Source organism: Myotis myotis, unplaced genomic scaffold (assembly GCF_014108235.1).
Source record: "Myotis myotis isolate mMyoMyo1 unplaced genomic scaffold, mMyoMyo1.p scaffold_m19_p_7, whole genome shotgun sequence".
Classification (NCBI taxonomy): domain Eukaryota; kingdom Metazoa; phylum Chordata; class Mammalia; order Chiroptera; family Vespertilionidae; genus Myotis; species Myotis myotis.
In genome coordinates this window covers 15,998,634-16,023,785 of record NW_023416379.1, presented here as the reverse complement: position 1 = coordinate 16,023,785, position 25,152 = coordinate 15,998,634, and the positions used below count along the sequence as shown (strand labels likewise).

Genomic DNA, 25,152 nt, shown 5'->3' with positions numbered 1-25,152 from the left:
ATGTGCATGAATTACCATGAAAGCGCTGTGAGCATTAATCTTGGGGTTATAAATACAGTTTAGCAAGCAGGAAAATTTGAAAATATGGAACCCATGAATAATGACATTGATAATGTGTATCTATCTACTAGTATCTATCTATCTATCTATCTATCTATCTATCTATCTATCTATCTATCTATCTACCTATGAAGAGAGCAGAAGGTCTTTACCAAAAATGACCTGGGAGAGGGAAAGAGCTCAGTCATTTGGGAGATTTGTGCAGAAATGGATCATGTCGCTGTAGATCAGTGATTTTCCAAGTGTGGCACCTAGACCAGCAGCAGCAGCACAACCAGGAAGCCGGTGAGAAATGCAAAATCTTGGGCCCCACCCCAGACCTGCTAAATCTAAATCTCTGGAAAAGGGACTCAACAAGCCATTCAGGTGACTGCAATATAAAGAACCACTGCTGTCACTGGTTCCAATCACATAGTGATGATTGGAAATAAGCATAGGTAGGTAGGTAAGTAGGTAGGGAATAATATAATTTGTCAGTGTCCTAATGGCCAAGTCAATAAAATTGATCTTCATCCAAAACTAAGAAGGCAATATTTTTGGCTTTACAGGAGGAAAACACGTTTGTAAAATTGATAAGGTTTAGAGGCCTAGAGCAGGATCTCTCAACCTTGGCACTATTGGCATCTTAGGATGGAAATTCTTGTGTTGCTAGAGGTTTAATGTGCATTGTGGAATATTTACCAGCTACCCAGGACTTCACCCACTAGATGCCAGTCACACCTCTCCTTCATTGTGACAATGAAAAATGTCTTCAGATATTACCAAATATCCCCTGGTAGGCGAAATTGACCCTGGCTGACAACTACTGACTAGAGCAGTGTTATTTTATTAGTGATGTTTATTAGTTTATTCAGCTTACTTCAGTTAGTATTTATTAACCACCAATTAGGTCTCAGTCTGGGCTTGAGTTAGAGAGGCAGAAATGAACAAGGTACAGTTTATGTTGACTTTTTCCCTGAGGTTTTACACTTAGAAACCAATTAACCCAGCTTTAAAAGGTGGGAACGAGTGTTCTTATTCTGATTTTATATAGATTTAAGCCATCGACTGATAGATTTACTTGTTGACATTATGGATGTGAGAAGAATCCAATTTTGAAACCAGGGAGCTCCACAAATGTTAGACTGGAGCTCTGTTACTGATAAACTTTGGCTTTGTGTGGTTCGTTTGTCACCTCAAGCTTCAATGAATGCTTGTCATCACTGAACACAAAGCAATGGGTGAACAGAAATGGAGGTAATCAGGCAGACACTGGCAAGCCATGCCTTTACCTCTGGCTCAGATGCTTTGTTTAAATGACAAGGGGCAGGTGATACACATTCTGAAGCACTTCAGTTCATGCATTCAGTTTCATGCAAGCGGCAGGCAGGCCATTTCATATACTCTGAGAGAATGCAGTGATCGAAGAAAACTTTAATTATGCCACAACTTTATTTTACAGAAGATAGAGGACCCTAGCTGTCACTGCTAGCTTGTCATTTCTCTGCTGTGAAATCAAAATCTAAAAAAAAATACGTATGTATGTACAGGGTGGGGCAAAAGTAGGTTTACAGTTGTTCATATGGAAAATAATGCAATAATTAAATAACAATACAAAAATAAACTGTTTTGTGTACTCACAGCTATAAACCTACTTCTGCCACACCCTGTACATGCATCCATATATACACGTGTATAAATGTATATATATATCAAAGGAAGCTTAGTGAGAGCTCCATATATAGAACATATCCTATATAATAAAAGGCTAATATGAAAATTGACCAAATGGCAGAACAACTGGTCGCTATAATGTGCACTGACAACCAGGGGGCAGATGCTCAATGCTGGAGCTGCCACCTGGTGGTCAGTGCGCTCCCACAGGGGGAGCACTGCTCAGCCAGAAGCCGGGCTCATGGCTGGCGAGCACAGTGGCGGTGGGGGGAGCCTCTCCCACCTCCGCGGCAGTCAGACATCCCCCAAGGGCTCCTGCACTGCAAGAGGGTGCATGCCGTGGTGAGGGACTGCCCCCCCACCCCCCTCCCGAGTGCACGATTTTCATGCACTGGGCCTCTAGTACTAGTATAAGAAATAGTAGTTGAGAGGAAATCTTGATGTTGGACTCTCAAGAGAATTACTCTATGTTTACCCCCTGTACATAAAATGCATTGTCCAAACTAGCATACTTTTAGAGTGAACTACAATAGCATCAGTTCTTGGCCTTTTGGCTAAGATCAAGTATAGAATGAATTAGTAGTATAGTAGAATAACAAGGGAATATAAAGACTGACCTGGACTGATGATCACATTAGCTATAGAAAATTAAAATTAAAATTTACAGTGTTAGAAGGTGGTGATGCAATCAGTCTGGCCAGAAGCCAGGGAATCTTTATGTTTAAAAATATACAAGAGTGGTTATCATCGTGCATTGTTGAGACGGACACTGGCTGCATGGGTACAGAGCAATATTAGAGGGAGGAAGCATCCCAGCAGGTCAATAATGGCCTCAAGGGATTGTGAGAGGGCTGTCAGTGGCTAAGGAACTCTTATATTTTCTTTCACAGCTTCTCAAAGTACCTCGTCCATCTCCCTGACATGCCCAGTTTCACTGATGGACTTCTCTACAGCCAACCTGTAAAAATGTGCAACAGAACTTTTTACACCTCCTAGCTGGCTACAAGAAAACATATTCGGGTGTCGAGCCTTTTCCACTGGTTGAGCCTTTTCTCATTTGACCAGATATTTGGCACCATGATGTTATGTCCTATAGCATTTGTCTCTTCTGGATTCTATTCTTACCACTTCAGGGATGTTATTTTTAAATGGTCAACAACAGTTAAATGATTCAGTCTTGGCCATTTAGTAACAGCAGTGGCTTACAGTTAGAAATCAAGTGAAGGAGGATTTAACAAGTGAGAGAAAGAATCAAATCACTGTCAGCAATTATGTATCACAAAGCAAATACTACCTTCACACACGAGCCCTTGTCCATCTCAATAATTTTTGTGATTAGTACAGACTATCGAATGTATCTGATAAAAAGGCACACAATTTAATTAAGTGACATCAAATTATCAATATAATCATATATAGTCTTGTAAAGCACCGTTTATTCTTGGTGAAGGTGATCTAGAGTAACTCTGTGCAATATCTGTATGTGTCTTTAATTCTACTTGAATACTTCTCAATTCCTTACACATGTCAGCTTTTTTAGGTTGCATCATATTCTATTTATTCTTTTCATTTATTCAAATAAGATATATTGACTGCCGATGACATGCTAGCAATAAAATTACAATAGTGAACAAGTTTGCCAAGTTCACTGTTCTCATGAATTTTCATTAGCACCTCTTAGAAGACAGATGTTTAACATATATAAACAAGATAAATTCAGAGAATGGTTAAGTTATATGAAGACAATCCAATGGGAGAAAAGTATTTATATTATGTTCCCAGGGAATAGCTAATATTGATCATTTGTGTTTATTTAATAATTTCACTGTATGAGTCCATAACTAAGAATGTTACTCCTATAAAACCATCTCATATATACACTGTCTAATGTTAGTGTAATTAATATTCCTATTTTACCAATGGGAAGACTAAAATCCAGATAAATACCGGTACAATAAATTGCTTCAAATCATTCAGGTAATAAGGGAAGGGAAGATTTAGAGCCAAGCTAGCTGATGGTCCAGGCTTCTCATGCAAGTTCATGGATAGAGATGAAGACAACACACCCAAGAGATAGGTGTGTAATATGTCCTAGAAGTACAGAAGTGGATGGGGGTGGGAACATAAGAGAGAAGGATCAGACATCCTTCTTTGAGACTGTCAGTGATCCAAGCGTCTGGTTAAATAGAGTTTAGCCAAAAGAAGTAAACATAAAGGGGCATGAAGACAGAGGGAGTAGCAAAGGCATGCCCATCAGATCCAGTGCAAGAGGAGTGCAAATACAAGGAGCTGCGAATGCTGGGGGAGGCTGGGGAGTAATAAAAGTAGAGCTAGGCAGAGGTCAAACTGTGGAGGGCCTTGTATATCACACTGGAGAGTTTGATTTTATTCTGTAGCTAACAGGGAGCCACTGAAGTGTTTCACGCAGGTATATGACCTTAGACAATTTGCCCTTTTAGAAAGATCAGCCTGTTGCCAGTGCTGAAAATGGATTGGAGAGAGTCAGACAGGCAGCCAGGAAAACAATTGGGAAAGTTTATCTGCGGGTCAGTCAAGAGTTGATGATTTATGTCAGCCAGTAGCTGTGGGATGGCCATTATCTCTAGCAATGGTATTAGGGGGTGAAATTAATATGACTTGGTTATTGTGAAGGGAGAGAAAGCTTGGGAGAGAAGTGAAAGCAAATCCCCCAGTTTCTGGCTTGAGGTACAGGGTTGAATGGCAATTCTGTTGGAGGAACAACAGAATTGGGAGAAGGAGATCAGGCAAATTACTACCTGTTAGTTTTCAGTTTCCTCACCCGCACAATGAGGAGGAAAAGAGCATTTACCTCACCGACTGTGGTGAGGACCAATGAACTGCAAAATATCTACGTCCTTTCGGACAATTCTGGAAACATGCCAGAAAACCATTAGCTATTTCAATGCCATGAGCAAGAGATCACACATAATTTTGTTGCTCACTCTCTTTCTTTCTTTCACAACAGTTAAGTGGAACACATAGTCATGATTAAGTTATCACTCCAAATACACGGAAGTTGGCAATATGAATGCAAACAGAGAAATCTGAAATTGGTAACAGGAAATAAATATTGTTGTTCTCCTTGGGACATTGCATGATATGGGACTTTTTAGTCTCTGTAATAGATTAGGGCATTGTTTTCTTCTGTTTACTCTGTCTGTGGGTACAACTGAGGACAGAGAAATCCCAAACTTCCCTGTTTTACATTCACTGCCGTTAGCTCTGAGCTTCTCACAGAGAATCATATGACATGAATTGCCTCAATACTGTGTAGCTTGAACAGACTTGAAAAGACTTATCAAGGAATATCTTCAGGATAAATCCTCTAAACCGTGAGCATATTACATAGAACTGTCCCAGATTGGGGCTGGGCCCCTCAGACAGAGCAGACGTTGAGCCCACATTTGTTTCCATTTGGCTAGGTGCCTGTCTCCTGATGATATCAGTTACATCTGATAGAAAAAGAAAAGTTGGAAAATGAATAAAAATATAGATTGCCCATAAATTAATTTTCCTTCTTTCCCTCTTGGACAGGAAGCATGCATCATAGATATCAACAATACAAACTGCACTTTTTTCTTTTCTTTCCACAGTCAGTAGTCTTTGAAATAATGTATTGATTGAATATAGGATTACAGTAAAGCATTTGTCTTATACCTTTTATATGAATACAAAGAGAATAAGGTAACTGCATTACCTCAATCATAATTCTGACAAATAGAGAAAAAGAATTACTATTCCCCCAAACTATCTGCAATCCAAGATTCCTCTAAAAACAAATACACCGTTTCAGTTGAACAGTTTATTATTATAAATAAAGTGATTGATTAATTTGAGGTGTCTGAAAACAAAGAGAAGTCATTTTGATAGCCTTACAGTGAGGTTAATAAGCACAAAATGTGTGTTTTCATATTAAAGCACTGGGAAGCTTAGAATCAAATAATTCAAATGTTAACATATGCAAATACTCATCCATGGCTTAAAAGTAACATTTACAGATGAAGATTCCTGACCCATGTTAGGGAGACATTCAATTGTTTTTGTCCCCGAAGAATATAAGCAACTAGCATCTTTAAAAGTTCTCCAAAACTTTTCTGTTTGGCTGATCTTTATTATTTGGCAACCATCAACCTACTCCCCTTAATGGTAGATGTGCAGATATTCAAATTCTATTAACTCAGTGCTACAGAAAAGTTCAGTTAAATATATGATATCTCATTCTTGGGAGTGGGGTAGAGATCTTAAGGGTGTGCATTAGTTAGAATATAGTTAACTGATATAACAGGTAGACCCCAAATACATAATGCCTCAAGCTCAATAGAGTTCATTTCTTGCACCATAACAGTTCCTGATCAGCAGGTAGCTTTCTTCCACAACAGTGGTTCGCAAAAATTTTATCTTAAGACCTATTTACATGCTTAAATATTAATAAGCTTTTGTTTCCACAGGCTATTTTATATCTATTAATATTTACAGAGGAAATTATAAATATGCATTAATTTTTAAGTAATAAACCCACTCATTGCATGTTACCATAAATAATACATTTTTATGAAACATAAAAATTTCTCAAACAAAAATTTGGAGAGAATATTGACATTGTTTTATATTTTTGTGACTCTGTAATGTTTGGCTTAAAGGACAACATAAGGACTCCATACCTGCTTCCTTATTTAATCTCCTGTGACATGTTTTAGTTGCAATATACTTAAAAATATATAGTCTCACGATGAAATGTACTAAACAAGGGAAAGAGCAACTTTATTGTCCTTATAGATATTTATAAGCATTTCAAATAATAGTGGATAGTCTTCTTTGATACTATACCCAAACTCAATAAGTGGTCGTTTTTTAAAGGTTAGTTGTGATGTGGAATCTGGACCATATAAAAGGAACTTTTCATACCTTTTATATTAAAATCCATTTGTATGTCTTGCACTTGGAATGGATTTTTTTTTTTTACCCTGGATGATTTGTAACATGGGTGAGTCATTTGCAAATTATTGGTTTGGTGAATTATGCAGATCTCCCAAATATTAACTAATTTCATTATACAATATCAAAAAGTCACATTTACTAATATCACTGATGTTTTTTTCACTGTTGTTATAAAAATAGTTTCAGGCCTTGTGAAACAGTCTCTGGGAATCTCAGGAATCCCAGTGATACTTAAGGCACCTCTGCTCCGTACAGTGACTCAGCAACCCTGGCTCCTTCCCGCTTGTGGTCCCACTAACCTCCTGAAGACCTCCTCACTTTATCTACATCCAGCCAGTAGAAGGGGAAAGAGGCTAAATATCACACTTAAAATTCATTTCCCTGAGATGACACACATATTTCTGTTTGTATTCCATTACTGTAAACTCTAGCTGCAAGAGAGGGGAGCAGAAACATAGCCCCTGCGGTGTATCTTTCAACCGCAGCTGCTTGACAAGCCCATGTTACTTCTTAAGGATGTTCTAAGCATGGGTGAAAAAAGAGAAGTCAGGTCCTCACAAATGGAATGCAGCATAATTCCCTGCATCACTGAATCACCGGGACCCAAGTAGCTACAGTAGCTGCACCTCATTTCTGATCATCTTTGCATTCATCACCCAACAATGGAACAGGCTTCTCAGGGTCTCTTTCTTGTGACTTTATTAGGTGAGTAATAAGTGCAGGTAGTTAAAATCTGTAAAAATAGTTTCAAAAGACATATAAATTAACAAGTAAAATTCTCCCTCCATTTCAGTACCTGATCCCCTGCTCTTCCACTTGGTAAACGCATTGAATATTCTGGCATTTTATTCCGGAATTTTTATTTATTTCCTTAAGTTAAAAAAGAACACTAACAGAGACTCTGGTACAAGACAGTGAACTTTTACAGGATAAATGGGCTACAACAATATTTCACAAAGATAAGCCAAGTTGCTTTCATAATGTCTTTCCTGATGTGCAACTGACATTGTGGCTCTCACATTGGACGTCTTGTTGAAATTTTCAAGAAGATATATGACATAGTCTCTTCTGTTAGAGGTATTTTCTCATTATAGAAAGAAAATCAAGTGTAGTTACCTATTCTGCAGTCAGAGAATTATTTTTATACTCCTAGACTTTCTCCAAGCCTGCTTATCTTGCCTTTTTCCTAGACAGAACAGTTGTGCCATTATCTTTACCATATATAAAACCTGTATCAGTTAGGGCCCAATCAGAAACACAGGAAGCACTTTAGGAAGTGGAACCTGAATTAATAAAGCAGGGAATTGATTACATACATGATGAAAGAACTGAGGAGGTGACCCGAGAATATTGAGAAAAAAACGAGAATAGCAGCAGCTGAGAGCTACCTTCAATCCTAGGCTGGAGACGGAGAATGGAACCAGGGCCATTGGAGCCCAGGCCTGGAGGCCACTGTTAGAATCGGGACCACAGCAGGTACGGCCAGCAGAACACAGAGGAGATGTAGTCATGGTGGGACTTCTGGCACACAGGGAGAGGAAAATAAATATCCGGCTTCTTATTTCTTCTTGCCAATTTTCTACCAATCTGAACAGTACCTGTCATTGACTAAATGTAGAGAGAAGCCCTGTTACTGACTAAATTCAGAGAGAAGACAGATGAACACAGAACCTGAATGGGTCCGCTCTCTTGAGATTCAGCGCAGAACACTAATATCCCAGGATCCTATTCCAAGTTCCAGAGAGTGAATGGCAGGAGACTTATCAGGATAGCCCAGCATGAGTCCAGTCAGTGCCCAGTGGCCAGCAACTAATCCAGAAAATTGATACTAAAGCTTATTCACTAGTCAGTTCTCTGAATCTAATTTGTTCAATCAGTTCAGAAGAGCATGATGCTAATCCTGTAACAGTTATAGGCAAATGGTTGTGTTGGCTTACAGTATCCATGAGTCTCATAGTTCATAAGTAACACTTGGCAACCATGTTGATGGCTCAGCACCTGTGCATCATTATTATTTAGAAAAATCAATGTTAAGTCTAAGCTCGTGGTTTATTCCATTCATAAAGAATTTCCCCTGTTTCTCAAAACCCTCACCCCTTCCCCCTTTATCACTCAAATTGATGATTCTTGCCCCAGATTTTACTGAAGCACAGTGAAGCAATTACAGGAGAATTGCCTTTATTGTCTCGCTACCAAATCCATGCATCTACACTCATGGGCTCTGCATTTTCCTCTTGTATCGATGCAGCATCGCTGTTCAGCCCTGAATCCCATCTCCTCTCAGCTATTCAAGAACTTGGCCACTGCTCCATCAGTTTCTTCCTCTCACTAGATTTCTTTATCAGCATAAACATGTGCCCCAGTATCTGCATTTAACAAAACATATAAAAGCGCGCAAACCTCCCTAGACTGCCTTAAGGCTCTCCTATTTCTCTGCTTCTTACAGCAACAGTCCTTGAAGAAGCTGACTTTATTCACTCTCAAATTTCTCATCTCAGCTCATTTAATAAAACTTTATTATTTCTCTATTAAAATTCCTTTCTTTTTAAAGTCAGCAATAACGTCCACTTTGCAATATTTAGTATTGTTTTCAATCTTCCTTCTTGTCACAATTATCATCCCTCCATCTTATTTGTTTTGTTCTAACCTGAGTGGTGGGACACTCATCTCCTTCCTTTCTTCCTACTTTCCAGTCCACTCTGACTCGTTTCCTTCACTGGGTCCTCCTCTTCCTAATGAAGTCTTAGATCCTCAAAGCACTGTCCTTAACCGTCTGCCCTAAGAGATCTTTTTTTGTGTGTGCCTTTCACTTCCATTTATATACTGATGACTCAAATGTACGTTTCCCATTCAAAACCTCTTTTAAATGCAGGACTCATGTGTACTATTGTTTCCTTGACAACACTGCTTGGGATGTCTAATGGGCAGCTCAGACATAATGAGGTCAAACAGAGCAACTAGTTCTGCACACATATTCTTCCTCCTTTCCGAAATCTGTCCTGTCTGCCTGCAGCTCAATAAATGAAAACACCTCGTTCTCCTAATGGCTTAGGGCTACAAGCCTGTAAGTCAACTCTGATCATTCTTCCTACACCCTGCATCCTGTTGCCCTAACCTCGCCAGATATTGAGAATTTAACTAGATATGATCTTGAATGGCATAACTTTTACTGTCTCCCCTGCTGTCTCCTCAATCTAAGCCAAAAGCATCTATAACTTGGACGTGAAAGTATGCAAACTATGTTTCCTCTTACTACTCTTGCCTCCCCTATAGAATATTTTCACAACAGTCATGGCAATATTTTATAAGTAGAATTTTATAAATAGATCATATTATTCTTACCCTATTCAAAATCTCACCCAGCTAAAAATAATGGCCAAACTCCATGCATTTTTCAGAAAGCTGAGGAAAATTAGGAGTTGTTATACATTATTTTAAGTTAATTGCAACTTGAAAATTAACCTATAATGCTCTAACATTTTAAACAATGATCTATTCTTTAGTTTTTTGGTACATCATATTAATAAGACATGGAGAAAAAACTGACCAGTAATTAGAATAATGATGATGGTATTTGCCAGTGATTGAGATATATATAATTTTGACACATAAACAAAGGTTATGCTATGAAAACACACAAAAAAATCAATATAAAGTCATCACACATGGTGATTTCTGAAAATTCATGTTAACATTTTTTTTTTATTTGCCCAGATATGTAAGTATGAACTCCTAAAGAGAACATTTCAGCTTGAAGTAAACTTGAGTTTCTCTCTTATAAGGCAGTTTATCAATGAAGATAAGCAAACAAACAAAAATCATTAAAAATCCCGAGGACAGCAATTCTATCGCGTTTGAAAGACTGGCTCTGCTCTCTCTGGGAAAGGCACCTTCTCAAGCCAGTGGACAGCTGCAGGGAAAATAAACAGATCGAACAGACCCTGGAGATCGGAGGGGTGACAGATGTCACAGACAGCACGCCGGTATGTGCTACTCCCGGTACCGTCTTTTCATGTTGATTTTGCCTTTAACACATTCTGGGGGAAACAGAACTTGAACTTTGGCCCCAAACATGGTCACGTAATGATTTAGATTACAAAGTATCCTGTGAGAATATGTAATTATGAAGCCATATTTTTTCCATCAATAATACTTTAATTTGCTCCAAGAGCTTTTTTGTTGTGCCAACAAATTCATCATCCAAACTATGCTGGTTTCTCCTTTTCTCTGAATATGCAATTACTTATTCCCCTCCTTTTTCAATCTTCATGTCTTCAGATTTAGTAGTTCCACAGTTGTCAAGGAAAATACTAGGGTTTGTGTCTCATTTGCATTTCAGCTTGACTCTTTGATAACGTTTTCCAAATGAGATCATGTCACTTGTGCCCCTTAGAGAGATTTTGCTCTTATGAAATACTCAAGAGAATGGAATTATTCAGAAAATAACATGCTTATCACAAAGAAAGTGATCTAAACCTGGGAAATGTTATAACCCTTAAAAAATCACATTTATACTGTGGTTTATTTTTTTTCTGCTTTTCTAAAAGAAACCCATAAAGTTGCTATAACTTGTCTTCTTTTTTTCTTTTCTTTTTTAAAAATATATTTTATTGATTTTTTACAGAGAGAAAGGGAGAGGGATAGAGAATTAGAAACATCCATCAGCTGCCTCCTGCACACCCCCTACTGGGGATGTACCTGCAACCAAGGTATATGCCCCTGACCAGAATCAAACCTGGGACCCTTCAGTCCACAGGCCGACGCTCCACCCACAGAGCCAAACTGGCTAGGGCACTACTTGCATTCTCAATAAACATTGGAATGAGTCACAGACTGAGGGCCGACCTTTCCCACATTACAAGACTGCAGTGAAATACTCTTTTCTCATTATTTTATAACCAATTAAAACTGTATGGTTTGTGCACTGTACAGTCACATCCATTATTTCTATTAGATAATATTCTGCTGCCTTTGTTTTCAAAAACTGTGCTTGTGGCTTTAAATTTTCTGTGGAAAACCTTAAAGAGAAAAAATATCCGGCAGCACTAATTATTTGGCTATTTGGCAATATTAAACTTAGCTATCTTGGTTGTTTTTTGTGTGTTTTTTTTTTTTTTTTTTCCATTGAGTAGAAGAAAACAGGAAGCAAAGAGACAAGAAGAATTGAACTCATTATGCTGCACACCATGATGCCACAGTTAACTTACTATATAAATGCGTTAAAAAGTAAGTAGTGGGGGGTCTGGGTATACAAAATGCTTAATGGATTAATTTCAGTGCTCGTAAAATCGGAGTGCAAAAGCTGGAGTCCATCCGCTGTGCAGGCGGCCTGATGAAGCCAGTGTATCAGATGTACCCCCAGGAGGGTCACAGCCCTTCCGAGTGTCTGGCGAGAGACAGATCTCTTCAGAGCAAGTGCAGAGTGTGCCGAATTGTGTGATATTAGTCCCCCCTCGGGACTAATTGAGATCACTAAACTCATTCTCACTTGCGATTCAAATCAGATTGGAGGATCTGTCACTAGGGATTTCTCTGTCAGAGTGGGAAAGGGACAGTGTCCCCATGGTGTCAGTGCAGCTACTTCCCTGCAAAATGCCTCGTTTTTACACTAGAAAAAAAGATGACATTTTTTTGAAATACCACTTAATTATTTCGGTTTTCTATATTATTCTACCTATGAGTGTGAGACCCTGGAGTCCTGCAATTGCCATTAGACTCATTCCTCTAGCAGGCTACATGCGCTAATGAAGGGGGAAAAAAAAAACTAATTATAATTCTCTAAATAGCTGTTTATTAATGAGTCATCTTTTTCCTTTTAACCTTGTAAGCTGCTTTGCTGGTTGCATCAGGCTGAACACACATTTTGCTTTATAAAACATCAAAAATAAATCTTTAAAGAGGAGGAGGCAAAGTAACACCTTAAGTGCAATGTTGGTATGTAAATCACTTTAAATATTTCAAAACTGCTCCATATAATTCTCAATCAGGAAAGGCATTTACATAGTTTCCCTTTCTTTGTGCTGCTTCACATCTAATACCAGTATTTACTGAACATTGCTCCCTGGTTACCTATGGCATACTGAACTACTAATCCGAAGTGCAACTGTATTTTCAACGTAAATTTTACAGTACGGAATTAAGAGTTGCTCTGTCATCATATAAAGGCATGAGAAATAGTCACTTATTTGTTCTTTCTGCCTAAACAAGCCTAGATGCTAGAAGCAGAAAAAAAAATGGAATGGATTTATTACACTATTTAATATTCCTTGGATTGTATTTTTGTATTTCCCATAGTTCATCAAAGCATCAATTGTCCCTGAGTGAATCCACAGACATAGAAATGGACATTTTGCCCTCCAAAGCTAATTTGGCAACTGCCAATTCCAATTTAGTTTTAAAATGAGTTCCAGGGGTCATGTTAGGATGGTGGTTTACAGCGAAGGGGGTGATTTTGATAAGGTTATCACTGACTGAGAGCACACTATGGGCTGGGGGACCACGCTGAATCGGACATAATTCCCAAGTAAGTTCTGCAGCTATTGCAACATCTAAGGACCTACTTCACACAAGATCATTTAATGTGGACCAAATATTCCAAGATTTTTTTAAAAAATTGTAAGTTTTCAATTTTAACAATTAAATTACTCTAAATTTAAAGCTATGCAGTTCTTAATTCAAACATATCCTTATATTTTTACATAGCTCTGTAACAATAAAGCTATAAAAATAGAGTGTTTAAATTTGGGGCATAGAATATAATTTCCTGTTCTATAATGATCCCTGTAAACTGAGCTTTAGATACAAATGCGGCTAGCAATTGCTTCCAGTGGTCGGCAAACTGCGGCTTGGCAAACCGCAGCTCGCAGGCCACATGCGGCTCTTTGGCCCCTTGAGCGTGGCTCTTCCACAAAATACCGACTTCTGTGCATGGGCCACGAAGTTTCAATTGCACTACGTGCACGCCCGCACGTGGTATTTTCTGGAAGACCAGCACTCAAGGGGCCAAAGAGCCGCATGTGGCTCGCGAGCTGCTGTTTGCCGAACACGGGCTTAGACCATGTTTGTATCTGCTTTATTTTTATTTCCAGCAGCATACTTTCTCAGAATATTAATCTCTGTACTTTTATTTTTTCATACTTATATTTTGCAAACTTTCCCTAGTGAGTCAGTGACACCTTCACTTCCTCAAGGAGAATTACCACTGCTTTAGTAGGAAGGCAAAAGAAAGAAATGTTTAGTACTCAATATTTTTACTTCCAAAAGAGACTCTCAAAGTCCACATCAGAAATACTAGCTTTGACCAAGTGCCCATAAGTAGATTAGCAGATTAAAAAACCCCACAAAAAACAACTGTACACATTGCAATGCTACTCGGCAGTGGAAAAAGAGGAAATCTTACCTTTTGCAACAGCATTTGATAGACCTGGAGAGTATTATGCTAAGCGAAATAAGCCAGTCAGAGAAAGACAAGTACCATATGATTTCACTTACATGTGGAATCTAATGAACAAAAGAAACAAACAAAATAGAAACAGACTCACAGATGAAGAGAACAGAATGACAGCTGTGGGGGGAGGGCATGGTTGGGGGCTGCGTGAAAAGGTGAAGGGATTAAGCAAAAACAATAATTAAACAAAACAAAATTTATAGACACAGGCCACATTATGGTGATTACAGAGGGAAAGGGGGCGGGGGGAGGTAGATGAGGGGATAAAGGGGATAAATGGTGATGGAAAGAGACTTGAATTTGGATGGTGAACACACAATGCAATATACAGGTGATATATTATAAAATTGTACACATGCAATGTGTATAATTTTATTAATCAATGTCACCACAATATATTCAATTAAAAGAAAAAATTTTAGTGGTTTCCTGAAAGTTTGCAATTAACATTTATAAGTAATCCAAGTCCATTTTTAAAGAGCCCTATACTACTTCATATGCAGTGTGTTTCCTACATTATCAAAATAATTCTAATTTCTCCCTTTAATCCCTTGTGCCATTGCTGTTATTTACAATATTTTACTTATATATAAGCATACACAAGTATAAATATGCATATACATGTATATATGTTTATGTATATATGCATGTGTATATATGTATACATATATGTATATATACACACATATAAGCATGCATAATGTGATACATTGTTGCTATTATTCTTTTGAACAGATTTATCTATTAGATCACTTAAATGCTATGGGGATACTAATTAAAATTTATCCATTGATATTTTAAGAATAATTACTGATTTGCACAGATTTTCCAATGAAGGAAATACATTTGAAATACAACTATGGGTACAAAGAAAACTGAAGATCAAACAGGTCAGTCTTGTGTACCATATTTTTGTAATTAAGACATTCCATTACTGAATGTACACACTGGGTTGGTTAATGACTCTAATCTCAGTTTTGATCATTAGTAAAAGGAAAATAGTTTAGAAAAACAAACAAATAGAAAAGACATATGCAAAATGACCATACAACATTCTAATCTCTACTAGATAACTAAAGATTGCTTTAACATCCTTGCTAATATTCATTGTGTGAAGGAATCATGATTTACAAAATATTTTATGAAAATAAACACACTTCTTTCACATATATAAGACCATAGAATTTCCTCCCTGATTTAATTTCCCATTATTTCTCCCTCAGCCAAAAACGAACAGACCCATTTATATGGTCAAACTATTTTATTTTTGGTGGGTTGAGAAAAGATTGTTTATATTCTGTAATCTAAGCATTGTCAGCAGTTTCAGGAGTCCCATTTTGAGTTTTCATATATCTGTACATTTTTCAATCACCATGGCTTCCTCCTGTCACTGTATTCCTTGAAGGATGTGAGGCAGTTACAGAAGCTACAGAATTAAATGGTACACGTACTCCTTTCTCAAACCCTTTGAGGAGGAAGGGGAGGCAAAGCCTGGTGCAGGTAACTATTATAACTTTGCCCTTTATGGTTCTCTTTTAGATTATTTGTTAAAAATATTAAATTTTCATGTGCTCTGCAGAGCCTAGCATGGTTTATAAGATGAAAAGGAAAGAAATGTTATTAACTGCTGCACTGCCAAGGGATAGTCATTACCTGCCTGTGTGCACTAGAGGAATTCTTAGTCATTTGGGTTGCAACTGTCTTGAACTGTAATGTTTTAGGATGTACCCTTGCTGTGGTTTCAATGCCCATGTCCAAGGTCATGAAGATCACACGCTTTATTTTGTGCCTGCAGTTATCACATGGAGCAGTGAACACAGAGAATATTTGTGCAGCCTGCTTGCCTCAAATCTCTCTCTTTCTCTCCCTCTCTCCTTTTATATTAAACAAACTGGCCTGCTAGATTATTTTACACAGCTAATATGCCTGAATAAATGCCTTCCAATTTTTAAGGTGATTATTTAAAATTAAAAATATCATTAAGAGTCATTCTAGTGTGGACTCTCTTTGAATAAAGTGGATTATAGAGCAGCGGGGATGTATGAATTGGGTAAGGAATTCAAATCCTTGTGAAGTGCTTATTGCTTTTCTGACATGGACACAGCAGCAGCCCTGTCTATGTCCTTCCAAGAGCTACCTGAACAAGCCCTTTTCATTAGTCACAGCATCTTCGGAAAGGACTGCCTGCTGCCAGAGTGTGGAGGACCATGCACTACTAGAATCATAGAAATGCCTCTATCAGGTCATATAAGCATCCTTGCAAATGCTCAGAGCACTTTGAAAACCTCCTGTATGACAGATTATAAATGTGTATTACTACTAACCCCATCCCTCAACCCCCCAAAATATATAGCCCTGCAAAGGTAATTCCTGGTGACTTTATAGCTCACTTATTTTGCCTTTTAAAGCAGGTTATCATCTCTGGGATTTTAAAATGCCAACGTCTCTGCAGGGTCTTTCTGTTCTAAACAGGGATAGGTAGAGGAACATGTTACCATCTGCCTTTTAAAGTCAATATTAAGAAATACAGGTTTGCAACCACTCAAGCATCTCAAGTCAGACATGCTGCCTCCTTGAATGGATTACCTCACTTGACTTACCTGGTGTTAACTGTATCCCAAAAGAAGAAGGATGCTGGTTTTAGAGATTTAAAAACTACATCATTTCAATAGTAAAGGCATTTGTGTTAGAAATATAAAGTCAACCTACACGCTCAAAAACAAATATACACATACCTAAGAACAGCGCAAAATAAAGAAACCTAATGAAAAAGCAAGTATTGTAAGTCTTTCGTAGACTATTTTAGAATAAAGTGTTCATTTTTTAATCTAAATAATAAATTATATGCCTCTGGTAACAACTGTACTCAATTAAAACCCATTCATTGTTCAAATTATTTCATTGCTATTTGGGCCCAATCAGGAAAATCTTTACCAGAGCAATAAGCAAACTAAGGGAATTAATCTTCAAGATTTTATCTCTAAAAAAAATTCCTATTCTGCTTCAGAAATCCCTCATCAGTCAATATTTTAAAAGTCGACATCATTGGTCACTATAATAATCAATATTTCACATTAGTTTTGCTTAAAAATAAAAATACATTTTGTCACACACTAAAGTATATCTTCGATGGTAGAAATGCAGAGATATAGATGAGGACAACTTTCAGTTGACCTTCATTTGAGGCACATCTAAGTCACAAGAGCAGGGTGAAGACTCTGCCTTACTTAGGGAGAGACTTAGTAACACATTATTGATGACACAGGCAAATCAGATGGCAAATTACCTTTGAGAGATTCCCGGCCTCCAGGTAGAAGCAGATAACAAACACATTCCACGTAACCCAGAGGATTAGCCAGACAGCATACTGTGGGAAAGCAAGAGAGAAACAACATATAGTTAATTTTGAATCGGCTGAGTAAGATTTAAATAGAACTTGAACTTTTGAACGCAAGTTTTAAGATTAGTGAGAAATACTAGACATTGCTTCTTTCTAGGGAACAGGATGAGATGCACCTTTTTCTCTCTTGGTATGTTTCTCACTGTTATGGACTCAAGTATTATAGCTCAAACTTGCTTAAGGATACTTTTTAAGACTTAAGACAAAAGAAATACTAGCCCACATTCTGTTTTAAGGGGCAATGACTATGACTTCTAGATATCTAAAGAACTGGATGCTCCAAAGAAGTATTAAATACAAACCATCAAAGGGAACTCATAGTCCTAACCAGTTTGGCTCAGTGGATAGAGTGTCCGCCTGCGGACTGAAGGGTCCCAGGTTTGATTCTGGGCAGGGGCATGTACCTTGGTTGCGGGCACATCCCCAGTAGGGGGTGTGCAGGAGGCAGCTGATCGATGTTTCTCTCTCATCGATTCTTCTAACTCTCTATCCCTCTCCCTTCCTCTCTGTAAAAAAAAAAATCAATAAAATATATATTTAAAAAAAAGGGGACTCATATTTTTCTTTGGCAAAAAATCAAACCATTATAATACAAATTTTCTCCAAATTATTTGGGTTCATCCACAAATAGTCCTTCTATTTCTGTTCCATCTAATCAGCTTTCTCTTTCTGTGGTCTTCTTTTCATTTCCCTCTTTACCTTCTTATTTTATCCTCTCATAATCTCTTGTTACAGTGACTATGTAGCTATTATCTTTAATTTTATTCTGTTTTCTATTTTGTCTTCTTCCCTGAGGATGACGTTTTCTTACCAAGACATAGTGCTGACCAGTCAGTCAACTATAATTGTTTAAGTATCTGGAAAATAACATGCTGGAAAGATATTGAGGAATCAAAGACCAGTGATAAATTCTCCCTGAAAACAAGTCAAGTGGTAAGGGTAGATTTAAAGAAAAAAAAGATGCTTATTATACAAAAATCATTAAAATAATCTGAGCACAAGCAAGGAAGATGGGAGAAGTGTAAACTTATTCTGAGAAAAACTAGTCCTACAAAGCTTAACAGAAGAAGTGAAACACCTTCCATAAGAATTGAATCAAACGAACATATAAACTTAACCAAAAATCATTGGGGGTTGAAGGACAATGGTGGAAGGATGCTGTAAACAAAGAAAACAGTGGATGGGAATTTTAAAAAGTGGGACGAGAGGATTTCATTTCTCTGATAAACACCAATGGCTTCCATCCTATATAATAAAAGGGTAATATGCAAATTGACCAAACAGTGGAACTACCAGAACACCTGCGGCCCCTCACCCCAGCTGGCCCCACCCACAATGGGGGCCATCGGGCCCAGGCTGGCTGGACCCCACCAGTGCACAATTTTGTGCACCAGGCCTCTAGTTATTTATAGAATGATTCTAAAACCATTATTTTGTCATTCAAGGACGTCCATAATCTTGTACCATTTTATATTTTTCAGACGCATTTCATTTAATCTTTCATCATGGATTTCAAACATATTGAATTACTTACAGCTCCATGTACATGGGTAGTTATTTGCCACCTCTGTGCTTTTTTAAATGTTATTCCTTTATTTTTTAATAATTTTTTTTTTATCCCTTAGGTACTCCTCTTACCATCCATCAATATTTTATTTTTCTTTAAAGGTCAATTTAAATATTACCTCCTAAATGATATTTAATTAGAATTGGCTTAATCCTGCTTAGTGTTCTAGTAAGACCTTGCTTGTCCTAATTTCATCCCAAATGTCTTATATCAATTTGCATAAGCTCCTCCAGAAAAGGGTCCATTAAAAAATTTATATTTATGTCTCTAATTTAACTTAGTGTTTTGCGCAAAATAAGCACTAAGAAAACATTTCGTAAATTGATGGATGAGGAGCAATATGGAAAAATCTTGGTATTTTCGGATGCAGAACCTCTTCTCCCCTCCTAGACCTGGTTTCTATGGGTGTACTATGATCACTCATGAAATGTGAGGACTGAGATCCCTATATGATGAGTTAATGTGACACATAATAATGACTCAGCTGTTTTCCAGGCGATGGGTTCATCTAACTGCTGGATAGGTACAATGTTAGTAAGACTAAAGTATGGGCAAAACTAAATGGTCTAAGACAAAAAAAAAAGTTGGAGAGGCTGTTTGACTTGAGGGCTCAGGGCTAGAAATAAGGTAAAAAAGCTGAGCTGTCTGCAGCAAAGATCTCAGTTCTAGCGCACAGCTAAGGAGACATCTATGTTTGCTTAGTATTGGGAAGTGTAAATTCATCTCTCATTTTTAAAAAACAAAACAAAAATGTAAACCTATTCAACCGCTTTGAAGATCTAGATTTTAGTTTTAGAAATATGGTGAAGTGTTGGGTCCTATTTTAAGGGTGAGAAAAAATAAAAAGTGCCTGGAGGTTCCTATGCCTTAGTTTAAGTAACTAAGAAAAAATGAAAGAATGAACAGAGTGTTTTATCATGTCCTTTGCTCATGGTGACACCCGCTCCTTCCCTTACTAATAATGGACAGCTAAATAAGCACTATCTTCAAACTTTTATCTACTTAGGATGTAAAACAAAAATGCTTTCTACATAAACTCACATAGAACTCTCTTCTACTAATTGAACTTGCAGTCTAGTCTTGTTTTCTTTGTTTCCCTAATGCAACATATTCCTCCTTAGAATAAGTTTTCTTTTTTTACACCTTAATACCAAAGGCGACAGATGGTATTATATAAAGCAAACCTTTCTTTTTTTAATATATATTTTATTGATTTTTTACGGAGAGGAAGGGAGAGGGATAGAGTCAGAAACATCGATGAGAGAGAAACATCGATCAGCTGCCTCCTGCACACCCCCCACTGGGGATGTGCCCACAACCAAGGTACATGTCCCCTGACCAGAATCGAACCTGGGACTCTTGAGCCTGCAGGCTGACGGTCTATCCTCTGAGCCAAACCAGTTACGGCAAAGCAAACCTTTCTTCATTTGATTTCATTAAGTGGTAATTTGTTATTTCTGATTTGCCATGCTATAAAATTATAAAGCATTTTTCTATATTGTATTTCAGCAGTTGCTCTTTTATAGTATTAATTAGTAATGCTTGTGTTCTTTTTTTTCAAATCACACTATTTAAAATTATTGATTTTTAGAGAGAGAGAAAGAGAAATATTGATTGTTGTTCCACTTATTTATGTATCCATTGGCTCCTTGTTGTATGTGCCCTGATGAGGAATCAAACCCAAAACCTTGGCATATCAGAACGACACTCTAACCAAGTGAACTATCCAGCTAGCACTTTTGTTCTCCTTTTTTATTCCTTTCTGATCAGAGTCATCCAAAGGGGTATTTTCATTTTATTGACTTTATTATAAACAAGTTAGTTCACCTGAACTCTTTTTCATTAAAGGTTTATTAGAGAATTGTCACCTTTAGTGATGTGGCACTTTAATAAACAGAGAAACTCACATTGCTACAGAGGGTGACCTTTCATTTGCATCACCATTCAAAGGCAGGCCTTTATCTAATTTCACTGTATCTCATTTAACTTAACTCATTAGCTTTCTCTCATTTAACTTCTTATACAGTCTTCCTTCATTCTCCTCTTTTTTTTTTTTTGAAAAAGAATCTCTTTTGTTCTTGTTTTTCTCATTTTAACAACTGGCATTTATCTAAATCAAATCTCCTCTAACTGGATTTTACATAGTAATTCTTTAATACTGAAGATTTTGTGTTCCCTTGTAATTTGGCCAATGAATGATTTTTTGTCAATAAATCTTATGGTTCATACTGTTCAAAATATTACTCATCATAATTATTTAAGGGTGTAAAAATGTGTAGTAACTTCTTCCCAGTTGCTACAGCTAGTTGATGTGATATAATTGACAATTGCTCAGTTTGAATGTAATTGAAAATGATGTACTGCCCAGGAGATGGCCTAACAGGATAACAAAGTCTCAGGCTTGCCAAACAGGACCTAACTTACAGTTTCTGCTACAATTTTTCTTTATCCTCATCTTTTCTGGCAAAAAAAATCTTATATTTTATGTTTAAGGTAACAATTATGAGATTATCTGTAATGATGGACAAATCCCATTGCATGATTAAACTCATTCTTTAAGGGTTGATTTCTGCAGGTCTAAGTGGACCATTTGAGAGATGGATTTGACTTGGGTCTCCAGCTCGATAGTCAGCATTATCAACTGAAAAAAAACAGTAATTGAATCATCATGGGTTCCATATTGTATTTGGGGCCGTAATGATGAAATCTAATTAGCTGTGCAAGATAAAAATTAGATAAGGCTGTCAATCATGATAGGCCAAAATACTGGCCAGATCCAGAGCCACAGTGATATTGCATGTTGTGGTTCCATAATAACTAGGATGGTAGTGCCTCAGACAAAAGACTGATAAACATCTGCCTGGAAAATAATGAATCACACCTTTATAGCACTGCCAGTGTTTCTACTTCTTTCTCTTACAATTAAGCTTCCTAAAATGGAAGTCTATATATTTTTAAGTTATAAAGGATAGTTAACATAGACAAAGCACATGAACTTAACATCAGTTTTTCAGGTTTTCATATACACATATACAGACACAATTCTTCATTTTTATTTGAATTACATTCAATTCATAAATTAAATTGGGGGAAAACTCCAATCTTAATGGCATTATATTACCAAAATAATTTCTTCTAGAAAAATTCTGGTAAAAAGGAGGCTATCATTTAAGACAAGTGAATTTTCCCATCTTTTCCACTATTCACAATGATTCTAAAAATAATTTCAGTGAAAAAAATGTAAGTGATCTGAATTATATTAGTGAATTATACTTAAAAACCACCACAATTTAGAAAACTATTATTCAATCGTATTACCATAATTATTAGAAAATGAAACACTGGCCACAGGCTTCCATAAGTGCTTAATTAGAAAAAGAGTTGGGCCAGTGAATCAGTTTACATTTATTAATCACCAGCAGAAAGCAAGTGACTATAACAGATGCTGCAAAAAAACATTACAGGGTATAACTATTCCCTAAGATGATTTATATTGATCATTAATATGCAATCAATGCAATGTATTGAAATGTGTTCAGGTATGATTTTTTAACTAGGGAGCAATATCACTGATATATCTCTAATATAAAAAATAATGTAATCAGTTCTAATGAACTGTGATAGAAGCATTCCAAAGAAGCATTGGATTAGCAAACCATGTCTTAAAACAACTTCTTTAAGCAACAGTTTAAAATGATTAATAATAGGTGTTTTAATATTAACAGTGAAGGTGTTTTAATAGATACAAATGTATACCCATAAAACAAATATCCCTGGTTAAAATGATTGGAATATATTAATCTTTTGCTGAAGGCTAATTATATTTTAGCTCAATTTTCTCAACTGCAACAGCAGTATCATTTAATCTGCTTAGGCATTCTCATCAGTTTCTCATCCATTGTTATGAGAAAAAAAGAGCAATAGTGGCCCAAATTAAACATCTCATTTCCAAATTCTTGATCATTTTATGACAGTCTGCCTTATGATTTGAATTCTTTCTTCTATTTCATCAATCCTGTTACATGTTCTTCATTCTGTAAAAATGTGTCCCTTGCCCAACCAGTGTGGCTCAGTGGTTGAGCATCTACCTAGGAACTAGGAGGTCACGGTTTGGTTCCTGCTCAGGGCACATGCCTGTGTTGTGGCCTCAATCCCTGGTAGGAGGGTTTAGGGGGCAGCATATCAATGATTCTTTCTCATCATTTATGTTTCTATCTCTCTCTGAAATTAATTAGAAAACATAAAAAATAAATAAAAATGAAAACGTACTTTTGGAGAAATACCTATAAAAATACACTATGACAACTCCTGGTTTGATGAGGGATGATGTGATTAGGTAATTAGCCAGAATCTAATCATAAATTGTGTTGCTGGTCATAGAGTAAGGCCTATTTCTATTTTCCCATTTTTTTCCAATGCTGCCTGCCATGATATACTTACTCAAGCTTCCTTGTACTTTTATATTTATTTTGACATTGTAAAAATTTCATAACTCCTAGTTCATTTTAAAATCAGTTTTATATTTTCTTGCAGTTACAGAAATGTCTTATTATAGAAAACATTTAAAATTTACAGTACTTAACTAAAATCATCAGTATTATTTTAATGCACATATTTCCATTGCTTTTATTATAAAAATGTTTCAATTATGTGTATACATTAAATACGAATCTTGATCATATTTTTTACCTAATTTTTTTCACTTGATTAAAAAGTCTCCTTAAGTATTCTGCAACATATATATCAATTCAATGATTTGCCATGAGCTATTCAATGAATTCTATTATTTATCTTTTATGTGTTTTTTTATTGTTCTATTTTTATCAATTCCGAGATATTTGGATTATGTTTAAAAATGTTTAGTTTGACATACTAAATCATACTTTAATATATATTTTGCTTAAATAGACTATTTCTAATACAGACTATAAATGTTAGTGTATCCAAGGGGCATAATTTTAATGAACATTTAAACATGGCTATTAAATTTTATGCAACTCCAAATAAAAACACTCTCCCCAAAGGCATTCTTTCCTTTTGAAACAAAAAGTGAAAAATAATTCCCTTTGAAAAAACAATAACACTCATTCAGCATGTAGACACCTGTGTATGACTAATTTCTTGTTTTTTAAGTAAGCAAAATAGTTTATTCCAAGGTATTTATAGTCCTACAACCCTAAGCCTAGGGGAATCCCACCAGAAAGAGCAGTTTTGGCTAATATGAATAAATCCATGAAGCAAAGTTCAACTCAGTGGCCACATGAAAACATAAATATATATATATATTTTCCTACAATATGATAAACTAGGTGCGTGAGTACTTCATAGATCGCAACTATTCATTTGGAGATAGATGCTAATTCATCTGGTAATGTTTAGTAATGAGTGAAAACTGCATAGCTTTTTTCCTCATCTTAAAAGCATTTTCCCCCCATCAATTTACTAAACAGCTTGCCATTTACTATTTCAAAAGCAGGGCTCAGATCTACTAGCTTCAGGATTCTTTTGGTAAACTGGATAAAAATTAAAGCAAGTAAAAAAGCAACTGTTTCAGTTAAGAAATGTTTTTGGCTGCAAGTAACATAGGTTGAACTACAGGTAGTTTAAATACAGGGCTTTAAAAATCTTTTCTCATACATGGAGTCTGGAAGTGGGCTACTGTTGGCTCAATGACTCCGTGCTGCCATGGCTCTTGACCTATTCCTGGGGGATTTTCTTTCAAATCCTCACACAGTTATCCTCTGCAGTCAGAAAAATATCCCTTCCTTCTGCAACACTTTATTCTTTCAGGAGGAAAAACATCCCAGAGGCACTTGGAAGGCTTCTTTCATCTCATTAGGTAAAACTGAATCTCATGCTACTTTCCTGAACCCAATCACTGGCAAAAAGGATTAGGATTATCCTGGTTGTTGTAAACCAAATGTAATTCATGTCCTGGACCTGAGAGAGGATCAGACCTCCCTGAGTGCTTTGCTAACCATCCAAATATCTGAACAAAATTCAGATTCTGTTAGGAGAGAGAGAGAGAGAAAGACAGAGAGAGAGAGAGGAGGGAGGGAGAGGGAG

General features: G+C 36.7%; 1 protein-coding gene across 2 annotated transcripts in view; it reads right to left on the bottom strand.

The window, feature by feature from the left end:
* NKAIN2 (sodium/potassium transporting ATPase interacting 2) overlaps nucleotides 1-25,152 on the bottom strand; it is a 797,410-nt gene that overhangs the window by 333,985 nt on the left and 438,273 nt on the right. For both annotated transcript variants that reach the window (XR_004968975.1, XM_036318143.1), the window contains exon 3: nucleotides 17,406-17,486. Coding sequence is in view for 1 of the 2 variants with exons in the window: in XM_036318143.1 (XP_036174036.1) it covers nucleotides 17,406-17,486 (81 nt within the window). In the remaining variant the exon portion in view is untranslated. The remainder of the gene's footprint in view (nucleotides 1-17,405; nucleotides 17,487-25,152) is intronic.